Here is a 21667-nt window from a genome sequence, read left to right as displayed (position 1 = left end):
GTGGATTGGCCTTGCTAAATTACCCGTAGTGCCCAGGTATGTGTAGGTTAGGTGGATTATCCATGGGAAATGCAGGGTTATAGGGTAGTGAGATGAATCAGTGTGGACTTGTTGGGGTGAATGGCCTGTTTTCACACTGTATGGATTCTATGATAATCTTTATGTTTATGAATCTGACCGATTTCAGGAGTAAACTGTAAGACCGAGCACACCTATCCACTCCCAACAGTTGATAGTCACAAAATGCTTTTTGTCTAGACATGAAGGAGTGCATATTTGGCACAATGAAATAACTATTATAAACTCATTCCTGTGGCTACATTGGCAGACAGCTGTTTGCTTTGCACAGGTAGAAGCAGCTCAGTACATTGCCCGATGATTACATACACTGCAAAACACAATGTCTAGGACTGTGTGGAGCAAAGTTAACTCTGCAGCTGATACATAAGAATACCATCACTTTTGAATTGTTCCTAAATCTCTTCCCTTGCTCAGTTAGAAGTATATCACTGTTACTTCATTGTCACTGGGTCAAAATCCTGGAACTCCCTAAACAGCAACATAGGAGACTCTACACTCCAAGACTGCAACAGTTCAACCATGTTCTCAAGAGCAATTAGTTGGCCGAGCCAGTAATGCTCTCTGTTATAAATGCTAACATTTTGGTAGAGAATTGACCTTTCCATTTTTGCTGATGAGATCACTGGTTTGGAAGATGCTGAAGATCTTGAAGAAGCTTGCTAAGATGTTGCTGTGGCTGTGTAGATGGCCATACCTGAGAGCTGATGGGAAAGACCTCCAACAGTCTCAGCCATGTTCCTTTGTATAACCTCTACAATCAGAGTTTCCCCCGATTCCTATTGACTTGTGTTTTGCTAGGGCTGCCTAGTCGCATTCTTGGTTAAAAACATAAAGGGTAGTCACTATTTGCATCTCTGGAGTTTAACTCTTCTATTCAAATTTGGGTCAAGATTGTAATGAAGTGTGCACTGAATATTTCTGGCAGAACTTCAGCAGGAAGCTGTTACTGGTGAAGGTCACTAATTAGTGTTGTCAGTGTTTTCCCTCCATCACTTTTCTGGTAATGGACAGTAGGCCAGCAGGACTGACTTGTGCAATCTTCCATTTTGTCAGACAGATGTCATTGCTGTAGTGTATTTGATGCATTGGTAGGAGAACTCACCTTACTGTAGTCTTGCATGGCAGCTTTATCACAGTGACTGATCACTTTGAGCTCTGTATGTTGCTGCTCCTGGCATGCTCTCCTACTCCTTGTTCAGCTACGGTGATCCCTGGGCTCGACGGCAATGCCAGGAGATAGATATATTCTGCACCATGAGATCAGATTATGACTGAAACCAATTCTGCAGCTGGTGGCCCGCAGCACCTCATGGATGTTCAAATCTGATGCACTAATAGATCAGTCCTGAGACATTAAATGTAGACAGATTGGAAAAGTTGGGGCTATTTAAGGTTATGAGAAAAGGAGTCCAGACAGTAGATAAGGACAAAGTTCCCACTGAAAAGAGTGAGACACAGAGGGCAAAGATTTACAATAATTGGCAGAAGCAGCAACAACAATTAATTATCATGCAGCAAGCGTTTGGGACCCAGGGTGTGCTGGTGAACGTGGTGGAGACTTTCAAGCAGCAATTAGATTACTACTTGAAAAGGGATAATGTGTAGTGTTACAGGGAGAAGGCAAGCAAGTTTTACTGGGTAAACTACTCCTTCAGAGAACCAGCACAAACATCATGTTGGGCTAAATTGTCTCCTTCTGTGCTGTATCGCAGTGACAATAAAACATCTCAAGGCAGTTTGAGAGAAGGGTTTAAAAATAAAATTAACACCAAGCTACAGGAGACATGAGGACAGGTAAATTGAGGTTTGGTCCATGATTCAAGTTTTGAGAGAAAGGTTGACAGCTGGAGAAATTGAGAATTCCTGTTATTTGGCATTCAGTTCCCTGAACCCCATGTTGGAGTAATGAAGATCAGGGATGTGCAAGAAGCCATAACACTTCTTGTTACTAGATTTAAACAGTGAAATGTACAGTCAACTATTCAGTAGGTACAGCAATTATTATAATCTGTTGGGAAACCAACCAACCAACATCAAGTTAGTCACTTTGTATTCCTGGTCACATCCAAAAGTAAATAACATTCCAGTAAATCAGATAATATTTATTGTACAACAATAACTTGATTTTGTTTAACCTCTAATAGGACAGAAGAATGTTATAAAAATTCCATTGCATGAAACTAGTAAAAACATTTATCTGAAATCTCTCATATGAACTTTATTTCCAAAACACAATTACATTCTCTCTCTATAAAGTGTACTATCTCATTCTATTCCAATTTGGCATAACAGCCAATAAATTATATAAATCATACAGAATCTCATTTCTCTGCAATACAGCTGTAGACGTAGAAATAAATCTGTTTGTGGCATCGTCAGTAAATAATCAACATTAATGCAATACCGGTAATTCCAAACTGTTCAAATGTTGTTCAGTTATTAACTTCACAGCATACATTTCAATGCGTTGTTGAATCTGAGGGACAGAGCATAGTTTCTGAACAATGTAAAAGGCACACTAGATCCTCTGTGTGTGACAGGCTGACATGAATCAGGGCAATGACTGTTCAGCTGCTTCCCAGCAAATGGCCTCAATTCAGAAAGGCCAGTGAACTTTCATTTACCTACAAATCCTCACTGTAAGAGGCAATGCCCTGACTTGATGCAAAGGTCGGCAAAATAGATGGCCCACACTGATCTCCTGCAACACACTGCTCTTATACTTGTCAGATACAGCAGCTTAGGTAAATCAATGAAATTGCTGGTAAACAGCAGCTATTAAGGTTCAATCAGATCTCACAGAAGAGTTGTGTAAGACAAGTAGTTGCCCAGATTCTTGACTTGACATTTTGCCATGTTCTTAAGGGCTGCTTTTAAACTCCAGGTTGGTCTGCAAGCTCCCACAATAACGCATTCTCTAGATAATACAACATATTGCAACACTAGGTCAAATTATACAGGCATAACTGTAGACTAAAGGTGGTTAGCTTACTCTTCACTCCAACAATGAGTATCTGCTTAGTGTACCTTGAGGGAATGCTTTTTTTTTCCCTTAAATGGAGAAAAACAACATTGTTTTATTAAAATTTTAATTGTTTAAAAATGAAAAGTTTCTCTCCTACCCAGTAAGCAAACTTCTGCAACTGGTAGAAGATACAATTAAACTTATTTCAAAACCCATTTCCAAAAGAAAAACAAAACATTCTGAACTCTGTTTCTACATTCTGCATCCTGTGGTAACAGAAGCTTTGATCTTCTTTACATTTCCTCATTCTGCCTGTATATCATCGTTATGCAATTAGTTTGGATCATCTTCATCGTCATCATCATCATCATCATCATCATCTTCTTGGTCAGCAGACTCCAGGTCATCTTCATCCTCAACCTGGAGAAAACAAACAACATGGTTTAGCATCACACTCCATATCGGATTAGATAAGAAATGGAGATCATATTTTATGGTTAATAAAACTTCGCACTCTCAAATCAATTGCCAATTAGCTCGAAATAATGCTCAAAGGCCATTTACTTGGATCAATAAGATTTGTTCTGTCAACTTCACATTCCCAATCCTAAACAACACGCCTAACATACTACTGTTGCATTTCCTGGATGTGAATAAAATAATTTAAAGCACAACAAGCCGACTGATCCAACTAGTCTATTCTCCAAATGAGCTTCCTTCCTTCTCACCCTATTTGCATATGCTTTTTTTGCTTTCTCCCTCATGTGTTAACTAGGCCCTCCCTTTAACAGACAGATGTTCTTTGCCTCAATCACTTGCTCCCTGCGCTATTTAAGTATATTTGTACCTCAGACGGAGCAAGCTTTCTGGGTGAGATCCAGCAGCAGACTTCCTTCCAATGAAGGATTGAGAATCACAGGAAGAGATGAACACGCTCCTTGTGACAAACCCCATCCATCAAATGGCAGGCTGTGAACTACAGGGTGAGAGTGGTCTTTGCTAAACAGGTTCAGGACAAGACAAGGCCTCTACACAGCCACCCTCCATCAATGGGGCCTCACTTCAAAACCATTATGCACTTCAAAAAAAAAAAAAAAAGTGCTTTTAATCAACCTGTTCAGGGATGCTACGACATCTCTGGAGCAAAGAACAAAGAAAATTACAGCACAGGAACAGGCCTTTCGGCCCTCCAAGCCTGCGCCAATCCAGATCCTCTATCTAGACCTGTCGCCTATTTTCCAAGGATCTGTATCTCTCTGCTCCCTACCCATTCATGTATCTGTCTAGATACATCTTAAGTGACGCTATCGTGCCCGCCTCTACCACCTCAGGTGGGACTTGAACTCAGGTCTTCTGTTCCAGAGGTAGGGACACTACAACTGTACCAGAAGAGCCCTCCATAGGCACTTCCAAGGAGCAACAAGTAATGGTGAGAAGTGCCCCTTCTACAGATTAAATAGCGGAGGAATCACCTTAAACTCAGCAAATAAAGCCATCACACAATCGCTCATGAAGCTCCAGGTCTCCCTCATTTCTTGCACTATCCTGCCCAATCAAGCCCCTTAAGTTCTTTAGCCTAGTCATAATGATGATCATACAACGTAAGAGGCATTTAAGTGCAATTTGTTTTTGAATCAGAACAACAAATTTACTTTCAATTGGTTTTATGCAAATATGAAAGCCAGAAAACCCAATTAACTGATCAAATTTATTTTGATGTGTATTTAATAGTTAAAGGTAATTAGGGTTTCTGGTGATTATACTGTATTAGCCTAAACATGTTCAAATACCTGCCTGGTTCTAATTAGAGCAATTTAGATTTTCTACCATAAATAAAAAGGACCAGATAAAACTTGCACACAGACTGTGATACAACCACATTAAGTGGCACAGCAAAAACTCACTTAGTCATTAAAATATTAATGCTGCAATGGCATACATACTGGTTCTCCAAGCTCTTTGAGCCGGTTCTTAAATCCAAAGATTTTCTGGTCTTGGTCTGCGAGAAGCACCAACAGATCATCCTGTTCCTTCTTTGATTCTGTCAACTCTTGCTGGAGCTTTCTCTTGTCAGTTTCAAGGATGGCAATTGTACTGTTTGTTGACGCAAGCTGTTGATCAAGGGACTTTTTCTCCTCTGTCAAGATCTTTAACTGATCCTGTACATATGAATAAAACAGAATAATCCCAAATGAAGCTGCAATCTTAACATTCAATTTAGTCCTTTAACACGTCACACCCTCTGCAATCAAAAAAAAAAGTTTATGCAGACTCTTATTTCAGTCAAAATGATTAAAAGGAGATTGGATACTGGTGCTCAAAAGTTACATTTGGAATGTTAAGAATATTCATAGGATTAGAGTATCTTGAGAAAGGCCATTGCTTATTGCCAAACTCCAGCTGCTCTTGAACAGGAGGTGGTGGTTAAACCAGTGAAATGAAGAAGTGAGCAATGGATAATCAACAAAAGCAGATCCAGTACTACATTCTGCTTAAACATGAAGAACATGCTGGGAGAAAAACAGGGTCCACTCTAGCAGAGTACCGCAATGTCGCGAGCTATGGCATGCAATCATGTTGATCTTGCTTTGTGCACCTCCTGTGCAGTGTAACCTTGTATGCCTCATTCTGTCCAAGCACGCTATGATCTGTATGTCCTTGCTTACTATGATCTGCCCTTTTCATTGTACTTAGGGATACACGACAACAAATCAAACCAAACAAAACAATTTTCTGTTGAGCATGGGGCATATGGCATAACTAGATCTAAGGCAAGGGTCTTGTCTTAGAGAGGGGGATGATGGGATGCATAAGATTTATTCAGCAATGTTTCTAATGGTTTGGATGATGTTAATCCAGTAACTTCCACTTCCAATAAAGTGATAGGAAGTGTCTGCACCAGTAATAAAGCCACAACAAAAGAATGATTGGAATAGATTGAGTGGAACTGAATGGATTTTGCTAGTTCCACATTGTTACTCTGAAGACACTGGTACAGATCTTTGATACAGAATGATTTAGTGGTAGTAGGTATAGAATGTAGAGATTCAGAGTAGAATCATTATAAAAATTGAGTGAACCATTATGTTGTTCATATCATGGATTGTGAAGTTGATGCATTTAACACAACGGGTCATGCTATCACAATAAATGCCTGATCTTGCAATGTTGCAACCAGATGGATAACACCCTGGTTTAAAGTGACACAGGTTGAAATAAATAAGCAACCTAGCACAAATTATGTTAAAATTAAACTACAACCAAAACATATAACTCAAGCACCAAACACTTTCAGTTTGAAAGCTTTAGTCGAGTGGTATCTCTTAGATGACAACACAATGGACTAACTTATAGCTTACCTTTAATGTTTTATTCTCATCCTCCAATACTGATAGTCTGTTTTCAAGCTGTCCAATCTTCACTGCTGCAGAATCACTGTCATTATCCCTCAACGATGCTTCTGCTGTGCCCACAAGCTTTAAATATGATGCCAAAGTGCAAGTGAACAGATTTAGATTGTCACAGATTAATTCACAAAAAATATTGTCATTATCCTTTTCCGAGTTTGTACTTGAAGAAGATAAGCTAATCAATAAAAAGTTAAAAGTTTCAAGAGATACACTAATTTTTTTTGCACAAGTCACAACAACTGCATTTGATGGAAGGTGTTCTAAAGCTGTACACTTTCTGTACATACAGTTATACAGTCATTAGCTTGCAGTCTTACCCCGAATTAAGAATGAACAATAAAGGCAATAAAGTGTCAGTGATGCCCACATCAAATGAATGAATAAAATAAATTTAAAGGTAGTTGTGAAATGCTAATGATTCTTATGCCCAGTGAAAGAAACAAGATTATCTACTTCGAACAGAATTTGCTCGAAGTCACAGAAAATTCATAATCACTGAAAAATCAGTTGCATGGTTCTACATGTTGCCATGTGTGGCTGGCAACTCCTATGCTCAATGGCGTTAGAAATATTCAATTGCCTACTACAGGTAGAGCTGAACATGCAAGGAAGCCTATACACCATTAAATGATATTAACTAAATGGTAGTGACACTGAAACAGGAGTTCTATTTTAATGAGCGACACCATAGCTCACGAATTGGCCAGTCATAATACGCTCCAGTTTTCAGCAGGAAAAATGTGGAGGATGGGCGAGAGAAAAGGAAAAAATCATGTGGGGCACAAGTGGAATCGAAATACATTCAAGCCAACACAAGCCTCCGCCCCGAGATATATGATCTAATGAAGGATTAGTGAACGCACACAAATAAATGAAAGATTCATGCAAAAGCATTGCAGGAAACCAAAGTGCCACTTTAATGGCCAGCTGCTTGAGGAACAATGCCCTGGAATTAGGAAGGGAATGAGTTATCACGTGATGCTGCTCCAGCTGGAAAATGCACTGGAGGGGGTTGGAATCTGGTTCCGTTCTGATGCCATTCCCAGTTAAATACTTGGTCTGATTGAACATACTGAATAGACAATTGCAAGAAATGTTTCTGAAAGAGGCAGCATCTTAAAGAGCAAGGGAGAAAATTGACATGGCATGCTGCTACAATGCATTGCTAAAGTTTAGTTTTTGAAGCAGACGATTTCACAAGGACAGCTTGGCCTAGACATCCACAAAGGTGACAGCTAACTGAGCAAAAACAAAATTGAAGGAAAGACTGCTAACTTTGTCTTACCAGATTCTCTAAGTCTCAAACTGAGCTGGCTAATCTCTGCACTCGGGTTTAAGGTTTTAAATCTTTGTGAGAAGCCCATCAATTTAATTATGCTAACTCTAACGGTCTTTTTAAATACAGCAATGGTCACCATTATTGCTAGGAATCATCAGTAATTTCTGTTAAAATGCATGGGATTAGTTTGCTCAAACAAATGTCGTCAGTCATTCGGTCTAACAGGCAAAGAGTGGCTCACATCCAATTCAATGCTCTTTATAATGTGACAATCATGCAGACTTGATCACCCACACCTTTCATAGCATAAAAACACTTCATGATGTCATTGATTCATCAGCTCTCAACAATTTCCAGCTCCACGCTCCTAGCGAATATAGCCAATGGTCAACACAGACTCTCCAGAAATGATCTAACTGAAGTAGTTTAACATCAGATATTAACTTTTATTTTCTCTCTTTTCTCAGAGCTTATAGACCAACTGCGCAGTTTTTTATTTATTTCGCAACTTTGGAAAGACAAAATTGAGATAGATGGACACTGTGACAATTTTTACAGTTAAAGTGACAAGCATTTCACTTGGCCATGTTCCATTACAGCAAACAGACCTCCAGAATACAGAGGTTTGATTTTTCACATCAGTCTCTGCCATCTGGTAATAATCAGCTGCATGTAAAAACCTCAAATTTCTCAAACTGGCTCTGACTGGACATATCCTACAGCTGCTTGACAAGCTCTTTCCACATTTGGAAACTGAACAAATACAGAATGCTGACGTGGAAAAATGTATCCACAGTTCTTCGAGAGGAGGAATCAAGGAGATTTTCACAGAATGGTTAAATATTTTTGGGATGCATCCAAAATGTGACTACCATGCCTTGATTTTTAACTTTCATCAAATTCCACGCAACGTTATGCAAATGCTCTGTGTAGTCATGTTGCCTGAATGAACTTCCTCCAAGAATCCTCCATTTCAGGGCACACTGCCACAGCAGGTGGAATAGTGAACTACTGCACCTTACCTTGGGATTCTAATGGATGGGTTTTGAGATGCATTTCCTCTACCTCCACTGCACTCCCAATCTCTGAAATCACCAAGCCAAGACCAAGAGGAACCCGAGAAACTGAAGTAAAGTGCAGCAGAAAGTCACTGACCTATGGCTCTCATGCTGGCCAGCTCAGAGAGACTAGTACAAACTTTACAGTGGATCACTTGACTACTCAGCTGATTTTATTGAACTGCCAAGTGAAAGAAGAATCTTGTTTGTGCAGCACCAGTCATTAACTTGCACTGAGAAAATAAATAGGTAAAATGAACTTAATGGGGGCAAATCACTGTGATCAGATCATACCCTTGTACTTTTAGGAATGCTTTATAAGGAAGAGAATAATAGCTACTTTTTGACCATGTGTATAACTGTTAACAGGTTCTCGACAGAGCTCCAATGATTTGTGTGGGGTGAGTAAACATTCATGGTTTTTTTTTTTTAAAAATCCTGAATTATGACTGGTTAAATATAACACATTGGAACGATCATATGCACCATCTTGAACACATGACATAGGAAAGAAACCCCACCTTGTGCTGATCCATTTGTTGATCACCAGCAACATCCGTGGCGACTTCAGCTAGGTTTCCTGTTGACTGAGCAGTCCTCTATAGAATCATTAAATCAGATATCTCCATTTCAATTCGGTTCAGTACTTAAAACTTTTCTACAGAACTATGCTGAAATATTCTAAGGCACCAACTGACCAAACTTGAGAAAAATTAGTTACAATTAAAATTGCACTGTCCGGACTGAAACTAAACTCATTAGGCACACAAAGAAACTATTGCTGCCAAAATCTCAACTTGCTCTCTTGAAAGCATAAGCAATTGGTTAAAGAAAATGGCCCACAGAGATTGAATGGTTGAGCAGATTTGATCATGGTCTACTCCCGTTTCCCATGTTAACACAGCACTTATCAGCACAGCCCACAGCACGTGGACTACAGCAATTCAATTCGGCAGTTCACCACCACCTTCACAAGGGCAACTAGGGAAAGACAATAAAAGGCTGGACAGCCAGCAATGCCCATGTCCCTCAAGTGAATAAAAAGTCTCTCAACTGAGAGTAGACAACAGTATGGGACACAGCTGTGTGAATAGTAGATCATTTTCTTTTTATTCATTCATGCAAGGTGGGCATTGCTGGCTGGGCCAGATGGGCCATTCCTTGAGAAGGTGGGGGTGAGATGCCTTCTTGAACTACTGCAGTCCATGTGCTATGGGTTGACCCACAATGCCCCTGGGGAGGGAACTGCAGGATTCAGACCCAGCGACACTGAAGGAGTGGCGATATATTTCCAAGTCAGGATGGTGAGTGACTTGGAGGGGAACTTGCAGGGGGTGGTGTTCCCATGTATCTGTTCCCCTTGTCCTTCTAGATTGCAGTGGTTTGAGAGTTTGGAAGGAGCTTTTGTGAATTTCTGCAGTGTATCTTGTAGATAGTACATACTGCTGCTGCTGAGCACCAGTGGTGGAGGCAGTGAAAGTTTGTTGATGCATTTCTAAGCAAGCGGGCTGCTTTATCCACAATAGAGTCAGGCTCCTTGCGCATTGTTGGAGTTGCAAGTGAGGAGTATACGTCAAGCCCCTGACTTGTGCCTTGTAGATGCTGGCCAGGCTTTGGGAGAGAGGTGGTGAGTTATTCACTGCAGGATCCCCAATCTCTAAGCTGCTCTTGTAGTGACAGTATTTATATGGCTTGTCCAGTTTAGCTTCTAGTCAATGGTACCTCCAGAACGCTGACTGGGGGATTCAGTGATGATAACGCTGTCATTGAATGTCGAAGGGTGATGGTTAGATTCTTTGTTGGAAATTTGGCAGAGCCCTTTTAAAAATATGAAATCATTTGATAGGTAGATACAGAGGTGGTATCTCCACTGGGAGGCATCCAAAAGTAGGGACCATAAAGCTAAAACATTAGACTCAGTAGTGATCAAGGAATTCAACAGAAAATACTTAATTGAGAGAATGGTTGGAACATGGAAACCACCAAGGAATGGGTACAGTAACAAGTACAGATGCAATTAAGGGAACGCTGGATAAACAGTTGTGGAATGGCAGAATACATTGATAGGGCAAGATAAATTAAAAATGGGAGAGGCTCAGTTGGGGCAATAAAACTTGTAGAAGACTAATGGGCCGAATGGCTTGTTTCTATGCTTTAAAGTTCTAGGCAAGTCTGAAAAAACTCATTCTCTGTTTATTGCCTACAAGAAATCACTGCTTCTGGAAGGACGTACTGGGCTGCCCATCTGCTCGTGTGCAATCTGATCCATTTCCTCTCACCAGGCTCTAATCCAGGCAAAGTTAATGGGTAAAATATCAAACGGTTAGTACCAGTTTATCAATCACGGACTCCTTTTCAGCCAGCTGTCCTTCTAATACATTATGCTGCTTCTTCAATTCTTCAACTTCTTCTCGCAACCTTCCAATTTCTTCCATGTCTGCTTTAGGTTGAATGCCATTGATCTGAGCTGCCTCATTATGAATGTGATGTTGGCTGTCTAGCGGTTTACCTAAGCAACAAAACAACAAGTTAGAGACTTTTTGAACTTAAATTAACCAAAGTGAAGTCTATTATGCTAGTCTTTAATATATTTGAATGGATATCCTGATGCTGGTGAAATGTACAGGAACAGACGTTAATTTTCAGAGCAAGGACAAGAGTTAAGTTTTGCAATGTCTCAACAGCAGAAATTGAAATATTCCAGCTGCTTTTTTATTTTATAGAATGACCCAGTTTTCATTTCTGTCCCTTTTTCTCTTTCCTGCACCAATCCAGTTTTTATGAACGGATGTCATTGTACTCAGATCATGTTCAAATGTGGAGAAACAGCTCAGTTACAGGCTGCATACCAATGGTTGGTTTCATTTTCAGCAAAGCACACCTTGAAAATGGGGATCAATTTAAAAAAAGGCCAAAGAAAAACTATCGCAGCTCAGAAATTCAAAACAATGAACATCCTCCCAATGGTGGTCATACCATCCTGAAAACATTATCTTTGGAGGGAAGGGGCTGTGCAAACAGTGGATCTTTTCACCACTTTCTAGACAGCTACTTACAAAACGCTAAAAACGGTTTTGAAAAAGTGCACTCAACAACTGGCAACAGTGATAACATTTTTTAAAAATTCATGCAATCTCCATAATATTGTTGTTCACCCAGTCCAAAAAGAATCTTACTTTAAATTTGTCGATGAGAAGATTTCTGGAAATTCTGTACTTTCATCAACTTGTTGTCTTCGATTTTAAATAGAAAATAAAAAAGGATGAATGGAATATTTCACAATACTTCATACCTTGTATTTTGAGAAGATTATACTGGTCACGCAGCTGTTGAATCTGTGATGTTTGCTGTGTTATCGTTGTTTGACTCTGTTCATTCTGATTGGTGAGGGCAGTTACTTGTTTCTTCAATTCGTTCAGTTGCAGATCCTGTATTTAAATGAAACAGATGGATAATTTTGAATTGATTTAATTTATTTATTGGCACACATATCTTGTTTCAAAATACAGTGAAAAGTGTTGCGCAGTGTCGTCACTTAGCAGCACCATCTTACAACACAAAAATAAATCAAAACATAGAACATAAAGGCAGAAAAATTAAGAAACGAAGAAGGTGTCCAACTTTACACTCCTCCTTGTTAAGTGCTCTGTTGTGGGTCAGGGGCCTGGTGGCCAGACACGAGTCCCCATCGCTGCCGCCGCTGGAGCAAAAAACTTGCCATCCTTTGGCATCATCCACCAACACCCTCACTACTATGAGTCCTTGCTGGCCCTTGCTGATGCAGATGTCACTGATGCTGCCAGGTACTGCACCGCTGCCATGAATCTGCACTGGACACTGGTGCCACCAGGAACCCAAACACGCCTCCGACACCAGTGCGAGTCCTTGCTGTGCTCACTCGCTGCCACCATTGCCATGACCAAGCTTTTCACCATCAGGTAAGTAAAATGAAATAGAAGAAAGAAAAGCGAGAAGAGAGGCAAAAAAAAGGAGAGGAAAGGAAAGCGAAAAGAAAAGCTGACAGAGCAGACGAACCCCGGGCTCAGATGTCCTACTCCACCACCATCTTACCAGAAGGAAGACACGTTTATGCATATCGTAGAGAATTGTAATAGTGTAAAATTGAAAGCCATTCACCCCACTGTACCGGTACCAGTCCTCGAGCAGCACTATCTAACAAGACCCACTCTAGCTGCTAATGATCTACAGTCAACTAAACATTTTCTCTTCAAATAATTATGCAATTCCTTTTGAAAGTTATTGCAAACCCTGCTCCTTCCAATCACAAAGGCAGTTTTTCCAAATCCTAATGTTGGGAATGCATGTGTTTTTTTGAAAGAGACTGGAATATGGAACTACTTGGATGTTTGACATTAAAATGGTTTACCAAGGTATGAAGGGACATGCGACATCTTGGAATTGTTCAAGGTAATGTGAACTGGTAGTCACCTGTGAATTACTGAAAGATCAACTTTGGAAAGGAGACAAGCAAAGTTTTTAAGAGATAACAGGTGGGGGATTTATTGTTTTAACTGCTAGACAACTTGGGAGAACTGGGGTCTATGTGCTGGAGGCTGACTTGCAATGCTCCCGTGGAGCTGGTTTCTGTGTTTTTCAAGAGACTTGGGTATGTCCATGGTTTTTTTGGGGGGGGGGGGCGGGAGGCAGGGGGTGGAATTGCTGAACTATTTCTGGGAACATTCCAAATATCAGTGTCTCCTTCCCTCAAACCCTGAAAGCAATGGTGGTTACTCCATTTAAAGACCTTGGTTTAACTGTCTTTCCTCATGTCTGGTCAGAATATTTTCCATTATTCTGCAGCTGTCAACATTTCAAACTTATTGATTGGAATTTCAAGGAACAATGAGAAGACATCCCATTTACTCTCAGTTTAATCGAGTGTCTCACAAAGATGTTTGCCCATTTTGCCTTTATAGTTTAACTATGGCATACAGCATAGTTATTAGCCAGTTTGAATCACTTTTGTTCATAATCAAAAAATCCTTTCTCAGATCATTAGAAAACCAGATGAAAGCCTCTTTTTCTAGGTAGTATGAATAAAAGGGGAAACAATGTCAAATTTGCTGACAGAATCAAAACATTTACATGAATGGTATGGTTTGATCAGTTGGGATTACCCCCACTAGTCATAATATGAAGCATGAGCTTTGTGAAAGTTTGCTCCTCACTTTTGGTTCATAGAATAGATCAAAGAATCTCTACAGTGTGGAAACAGGCCCTTCGGCCCCACAAGTCCACATCGACCCTCCGAGCAACCCACCCAGTCACAACGCTCTATGACCCACCTAATCTACACATCTCTGAATACTATGGGCAATTTAGCATGGCCAATCCACCTAGCCTACACACCTTTGGACTGTGGGAGGAAACCAGAGCACCCAGAGGAAACCCACACAGACATGGGGAGAACGCGCAAACTCCACACAGACAGTTGGCCGAGGGTGGGATTGAACCTGGGTTACTGGTGCTGTGAGACAGTAGTGCTAACCACTGAGCCACCGTGCCGCCCCTTTTGCCGCCATTCCTTTGTCATTCCCTATACATCCATGACCAATGGTTGCTGAGCTCTATGCCACTATCACACAGGATAGGAAAACCATTCTATTTTTAGGACCTCAGAAAATACAATACACAATTCTTTGAAGTTTGCATCACATACAGGCAGGGTGGTTAAGAAGGCGTTTAGCACGCTTACCTTCATTGCTCAGACCTTTTGAGCATTGGAGTTGGGACATTATGTCGAAGTTGTACAGGACATTGGGGAGGCCTCTTCTGGAGTATTGCGTCCAGTTCTGGTCAACTTGTTTTGGGAAGGATATTAAGCTGGAGAGGGTTCAGAAGAGATTTACCAGAATGTTGCCAGGAATGGAGGGTTTGAGTTTCAAGGAGAGGCTGGATAGGCTGGCATCTTTTTCACGAGAGCATGGGAGGTTGAAAAGGTGACTTAATAGAGGTTTGGAAAATGATGAGGGGTCTACATGAGCTGAATGGCAGGTGCCTTTTCCCTAGAGTGGGGGATTTCAAGACTAGATGGCATATTTTTAAGGTGAGAGAGGAGAGAGATTTTAAAAGGACATGAGGGGCAATTTTTTTTAAAAACACAGAGAATGGTTCATGTGGAAGGAAGCAGTGATGCGGGTACAGTTGCAACGTTTAAAGACATTTCAATAAATGCATGAATAAGAAATGTTTGGAGGGAATAAAGGCCAAGTGCAGGTGGGTGGGACTAGTTAGTTTGGGATTATGGTCGGCATGGACTGGTTGGACCAAAGGATCTGTGTCCATGCTATATGACTCTAGTATATTTGCCAGTACCTTGATAAGCATTCTATCTTGGACTGGCTGCGAGCAGTTAAATCTATTAAGAACGGTCAAAAGGCACAATGTCTTTATATTGATGCCCAACCTTCAAACAGTCTTCAACTTCGTTCTTTAAAAAAGGTATACTATTATTGTTACAGAGATAGTAGGAACTGCCGATGCTGGAGAATCTGAGATAACAAGGTGTAGAGTTGGATGAACACAGCAGGCCAAGCAGCATCAGAGGAGCAGGAAAGCTGAGCTTCGGGTCTAGACCCTTCTTCGGAAAAATCTTCAGAAAAGGGTCTAGACCCGAAACGTCAGCTTTCCTGCTCCTCTGATGCCGCTTGGCCTGCTGTGTTCCTCCAGCTCCACACCTTGTTATATAGTATTATTGTTACCTGTTCACGGATAAGTTCCTTGTATTGGTTTACTATACTGTCATGTTGCTCTAAAGACTTCTTCACCTCCTCTTCCTTCTTCTCATCCTCACTTGATTTTTGGACAGCCTTTGTTATAAGGACTGGATTGGGAACAGGAAAAGAAGCAGAAAATTACACTGCTACAAAGAATACAAGTGATTCTAACATACAGAGCTCCTTTTCACATACCCAAGATTGTCACCAAACAGAACACGGCCAATGAATTACTGCTGAAATGCAGTCACTACTCTTTTCTATAATAATTGGGAATACATATCTAGATTTAAAGTTTTTGCAAGAAGCTGAAACAGATGGAATCATCGAGATTTTCTGGATGGATAGGATTGTGATACTTGGAAGTGTATTCAGCACTATGTAGCCTGTGACCTAACTGCTAATTACTGAAGTCAAAAGTGCAATGTGTGCTGCAAGCCATCTGAGGTTTTCTTTTTCTTAAAATAAAAGTGAGTTTTGATAAACAGCAAAGCAAAGCAAAGCAAGAAGTTAAGAAATGGGGTTTGTTCACCGGAGGTAAAAACTGGGAAGAAGGGGCTAATGCTAATAGTTATCCAGCATCCCTCTCGGGTCTTCGAATTCTGTTTTGGCAGATCCTGCAGTCAATGAGTAGAGAAGACACCCCAGAAAGGTGCAGTCTCTTGTAAAATTCTATTTCTTAAGAGAAGTTCCTCTGACAGCATTTCCAAGTACCAGTATCTATCTATCTGGTCAACCCCAAAGTAGTGGATTTGACCAATTCTCAAAAACTGGAATCCAAGTTGGCTAGAATCAGAACTAGGCATTTATCTATAGTTATAAAGGAATTCAACTACATCAACTAGAAATTTCGGCAAATTTGAGAAGTTACCAAATGTTATTCTTTGTTTCCAGACTTTGGCCCATGAGTTGTTTCTTCTTTTTTTGTAAAGGTTCAATATCCCTACAGAGATTGGTAATTTTGTGTTGTACAAGTGTACCTGTGTGTGGGACTTGAGTTCATTAAAAGAAGCCTTGTCAACATTTCTTCAATTCTGAGGCAGAAGGAAAGAATTGGCCATTTTGGTGACTGAATGAAATAAAGAGAGGATGGTGCTATGTATGAAGTGAAGATGCCCAGCAGAACAGCTTCATACTAGTAACAGTGAACTTCATTATTCAGTTTGTGAAGATTACCTTCTAATTCTTTAACTAATTTGGTGAAGTCGTGGTCAAACAGCATTTGCTCTGGGCTGTTGTAGCTGGGCTGGGGTTTCTGACCAGCTCGAGAGTAAAGCTCATGTTTGCTGATGTAAGCCAGCTTCTCGATGAAAATTTCTTTCCCAATTCTCTTCTCTATGAGTTGCTTTAGCTTTTCCCTGTTTGGAGAGAAGCACAAGTTCAACTTACCTTGTAGTTAATACATTGAAGACCACCTACTAAAGACTACCATTCTGGGAAGGATAACAAAAGAGCAGTTTCATGAACTCTGTAAATCCACATGACTATTTAATGGGTCTCCTTCTTGAATACTTCATAATCATACAAGCACTACACAAGTAAGCAGGCCACCTGACACCTCCTCTAACTGCTGTTTACTACTAAGATGGTTTTCAAACAATGGGTACCAGATATGGCTGCATTTGCTTCAACACTGGAATTGATTCTAAGGGATGTAAAAGATAACTTCAACTTCAACCTCAAATGGCTAAAGACCATTAAAAACCTGTAAATTTGGGTTTTGTTGACATTGTCCAGAAGCAGCAGCTATTCAACACCTGGAAACCTTTCATGAAACAAACAACTCATCATCACCAAGACTATGAAGACTGCTATTTCTATGTTGATGGTCAGTCTTTAGTTACAACTTCTGGAATACATCAGCTTTCTCAAACATCTGAAATTACCAGTAGTTCAGGGCTCAGGAAGGAATGCAAGTTCTGGATCTTGGGGGATTAAATTTCCACATCCACTAAATTCAGTCTACGGGATGGGTAATGCAGTTGCAGCACGCTAGAAACTTTCTGCATTCTAATGCTTAAGAATAACGAAGAAATAGCCAGGCACAATTCCCTGCCAAGCCACTCATCATCCTGACCTGTAAACACATGGCCACTGTTCCTTCAGTGTAGCTGGGTCGAACTCCTGGAACTCCCTCCCTAAAAGCAATGTGGATCTATTTACACCACATGGACTGCAGCTGAGCCAGCAGGTTGCTCCCCACCACCTTCTCAAAGGGCAACTATGCATACACAATAAATGCTGGCCCAGAAACTGACACCCATATCCCACAAACAAATAAAAATATAATTAATGCTGCACTCGGCAGTAAGCAGATAATCAGGTATATGGTTTGAAAGACGACTTGGGAACTGGCTAATGCAGAGCAACCAACCAACCCCATTCTTCTGATTAAATAATTAGCAGCATGCAAAAGAAATGTTTCAATATTAGCCACAGTTTTTAAAAAACTAGATTAGCAGGCCACAATCTTTACAGGTGGTAGCTGGTGCTCCATTTTGTTCCTAAAGTGTTCCACATCATCTCTTTACAACTATTCCATGAAATTGTATACCCTGGGATTGTGGAATCACTTACTTAGTGTAGTTCTCCAGAGAATTCTCATTGTAGTAGATGCAGATGCCCAGCAGAAGTGCACAAAGACCTTGCACAAGTTGTTCCTCTTCCCCAAGGTTCTCTGATATCTGTGCTGTTAACTAAATAATATTGTCAAGGGCAACCTTAAAACCAATAACTTGGAAACAAAGTTGTTAGGAAAGCAAGTGACCAAAAATTGGAGTGGTTATTTAGGAAGTATTCCTCATCAGCAAATGTAGCATACAAAATATATTTAGAATTCTGTTTTCAGTTAACCATTTTCATTGCCACTATCTGTTTTAAACTTCGCGCACATTTTTCTCCTGAATGAGAACTGAAACAAAAAACTGAAATTATGAAACAATTGTGACTAAAAAAACAGCAGTATGCGACAGTGGATAACAGATTTCATACAAAGTAAAACTGACAAATACACAAAAATAAAAATCCTTTCAGAAACTGATCCTCACCTCCATTCACAGGTACAACCTGGAAAAATCTAATGAGAGAAAACAATTCAGAGACCAGCATTCAAATAATTATGTTCAGTCTCCTACGCAGTGGAGAATTGTGCTTTCGTTGCTGGTCCATTCTCATCCATATTCGTCCTCAAGAGAGGCCAATTAATAGCTCCAACTTATGAAAACAACCCATAAAAGGATACAAAAGGGACATTGGTTTGGTTGTGCAAGAAGTGAGTCACAGCAATTGGACAGTTGGTCATCCATGTAGACAGCAACATCAGTAGGCCAACCCGTGTTTGCACTTTGCTTCCCTGAATTTGAACGGCAAAAAATTAGACATTACATGGTTATGTTTAATTTGGAAATGAAGTTTTGAAATGTTATTTGTGTTTACCTCAGACTGAGATACAAAGAATATCATAATTCTTAGTGCTACAGGGCTGTGAAGACAACAATGATGCTGGTCTAGTAAAAACCCATTGATTTCAAACTGCACAAAACCTAAAAGGAAGGAGATGTATTGAAAGTTTGGACCTAACTTCAGATACCCTTGGAGATGTAGCTGCCTCTCCTTGAATGACCTTACTTATAGGTGCGCACCCATAATCACCAATATCTTAAAGAACAAGAGTAATCCAAGGATACAACAGCAGCTCTCTGATCACAATCAGAAGGCTGAGAATCTGTTATTGCATCTGGATTGAGGAAGAATTTAGCAAAGCTCACCACACCAATTAAGCAGATTTATTTCACATCAGCAAGCATACTGAGTATCAGATATGCTCAGGCTAACTTTGGTCAAATAATTCGATTTACCTTTATATAATAATCCAGGCTAACAAACCATTCTAAACATTCAACTAACAGAGGTTCATGTTGCTTGGCAAACAAATTCTTTTCTAATGACACTTTGGTTTTCTAATCTTCTGCTGCAAGGTTAAATGAATGCCTGTCTTTCCCATGTTCAAATTCAGAGACAGCATGCATGGTCATCAATACATGCTGTGTACCTGGGAATAGGTACCTCATCAGACAGAGTTGGAAGCAAATGTCTTTGCACAACTCATCTTCCATCAAGCCAACTTATTTACATCACATGTTTTGAAAGCCCTTCACAACCTCAGGACATCTTGCAATATCAGACATGCTTGTAAATGCAAAGGTCATCGCCTGGGTCAGTTGAGTAGCATTAAACTCTAACAAAATGACGGCACAGGGAGCAATAAGTACTGGGACTGGGGAGAAACCTACAAGGTGGTAAGGAAAAGCACTGAAAGGGGTTAAGTGTAAATACAGGAACAGGCCACTCAGCCCAACTGGTTCATGTTGGCATTTAAGTGAGTTACCTTCCACCATTCTTTATCGATCTCCACTGGCACATCCTTCTAATCTTTCATCACTCTATACTCATCCAGCTTCCCTTTCAATGCATCGACACTATTCGCCTGAACTACGTCCTGTAGCAGAAAATTACATATCATCCCCAGCCACTGCATGAAACAGTTTCTGAACTCCCTCCTGGACTTATCATTGCTGGTCTTATATTTAGGACCTCTGGATTTTGACTTCTCCATAAGTTTAGGTTGACCCCATTTAACTCTTCATATCTTCAAGCTCAATTTTGTATTATCAATACCTTTCTCACTCGCTCAAACAGTTTTAAAAACAATTTGATTAATTGTAAATGAGTTTTTAAAAAAAAACTTAGGTTTCTACTCCTGTTCTTTTGACTAGGAAAATTAATTCTAATTAATTCAAATGTTCAAATTTTCTCAGAGAAATTTCTCCAGAAGTAGGGGACATGGTTTAAAAAAATAAAGGGTCTCCCATATAAGATCAGGATGAGGACTATCCACCTGTGCAATTCTTTAGCCCAGTGAGTAGTGGAAGCAGGTTTTTTTTTTTTTATTACATTCAAAGCCGAGTTAGAGATATTTTTGATTGACAGCACGTCAGAGGTTATGAGGACTAGAAATGGACAGAGTGTGTGTGTTCAGGCCACAAGCTGATCAGCCAGAATTTTATCGAATGGTGGAGTGAACTCAAAGGAACAAGTGATCTACTTCCGCTCCATAATGGGTGGTGATGGTCTAGTGACCTTGTGCTAGTTGTAAAATTCAATCATCCTTGAAGAGATTACAAGTCAGTTAACATATATGTAATTGTCAATTCCAATATTAAACTGAATAAAGCTTACTGAATAGTTTGAATTAGATCATAACAGTTAACTGTTGATACTTTATATAGTTCACTACAAGGCTGACGTACAGACAAGTCTTGGAACCAAAAGTGGAATGGATTACCAAATTTATTGAGCTCCTTTTAAAATAACATTTAAATTCAATATAACTGCACCCTAATATAGCACTGCTCGAACTGAAACAGGTCATAGTTGAAACAGGAGAACCTGAAAATATTAATGTGCTCATGATCCAATCTCTTGAGCAATGTAGAACCCCTGGTTTACCTATAAAAACCGAAAGAACTGCGGATGCTGTAAATTAGGAACAAAAACACCAGCAGGTCTGACAGCATCTGTGAAGGAAAAAACAGAGTTAATGTTTCGAGTCGAGTGATCCTTCCTCAAAAACGTTAACTGTTTTTTCCTTCACAAATGCTGCCACACCTGCTGGGCTTTTCCAGCAACTTCGTTTTTGTCCCGGATTACCTACGCTCATTTTCTCTACATGCAACCACAGAGAACGAGCTCATCCACAGCCTGTCAGCACAAGGTAAACAACTGTATGGATACAGTACATTACATACAATAAGAGTGTAGATAAATTTCACTCCCAGGGATGCAGATTTTAAATTTGCAGGGACAAAAAAGTCCCAATTTTGCCAGAAAATTTGTAGAATTTATACCATATGCCATTCCAAGAGTTTGCCATGAGCTTTGTCTCCTGAACAACAGAACTTCAAAACATGAGACTGAAATGTGTTAGCTGGCAAGATTCTGAAATAGTGGAAACAGCTTCTATAATAAAAACCAAAAGAACTGCAGATTCTGTAAATCAGAAACAGTCAGTAACTGCTGGAAAAGCTCAGCAGGTCTGGGAGCATCTGTGGAGAGAAATCAGAGTTAATGTTTTGGGT

The 21667-nt window shown here is 40.1% G+C and overlaps 1 protein-coding gene across 2 annotated transcripts in view; it reads right to left on the bottom strand.

The window, feature by feature from the left end:
- Positions 1–2279: 2279 nt before the first annotated feature.
- uso1 (USO1 vesicle transport factor) overlaps positions 2280–21667 on the bottom strand; it is a 71364-nt gene continuing 51976 nt past the window's right edge. For both annotated transcript variants that reach the window (XM_048596005.1, XM_048596014.1), the window contains 10 exons: positions 18772–18882; positions 18108–18226; positions 16707–16888; positions 15516–15637; positions 12086–12221; positions 11124–11302; positions 9315–9392; positions 6406–6522; positions 4990–5205; positions 2280–3466 (listed from right to left, as the gene is read on the bottom strand). In XM_048596005.1, coding sequence (XP_048451962.1) covers positions 3380–3466; positions 4990–5205; positions 6406–6522; positions 9315–9392; positions 11124–11302; positions 12086–12221; positions 15516–15637; positions 16707–16888; positions 18108–18226; positions 18772–18882 — 1347 coding nt within the window. In that variant the 3' untranslated portion in view covers positions 2280–3379. The remainder of the gene's footprint in view (positions 3467–4989; positions 5206–6405; positions 6523–9314; positions 9393–11123; positions 11303–12085; positions 12222–15515; positions 15638–16706; positions 16889–18107; positions 18227–18771; positions 18883–21667) is intronic.

The sequence above is a fragment of the Rhincodon typus genome, chromosome 1 (genome assembly GCF_021869965.1).
Source record: "Rhincodon typus isolate 14 chromosome 1, sRhiTyp1.1, whole genome shotgun sequence".
NCBI classification, from domain to species: domain Eukaryota; kingdom Metazoa; phylum Chordata; class Chondrichthyes; order Orectolobiformes; family Rhincodontidae; genus Rhincodon; species Rhincodon typus.
Note: the sequence above shows the minus strand (reverse complement) of the source record. Positions and strands in the feature narration are given on the sequence as shown.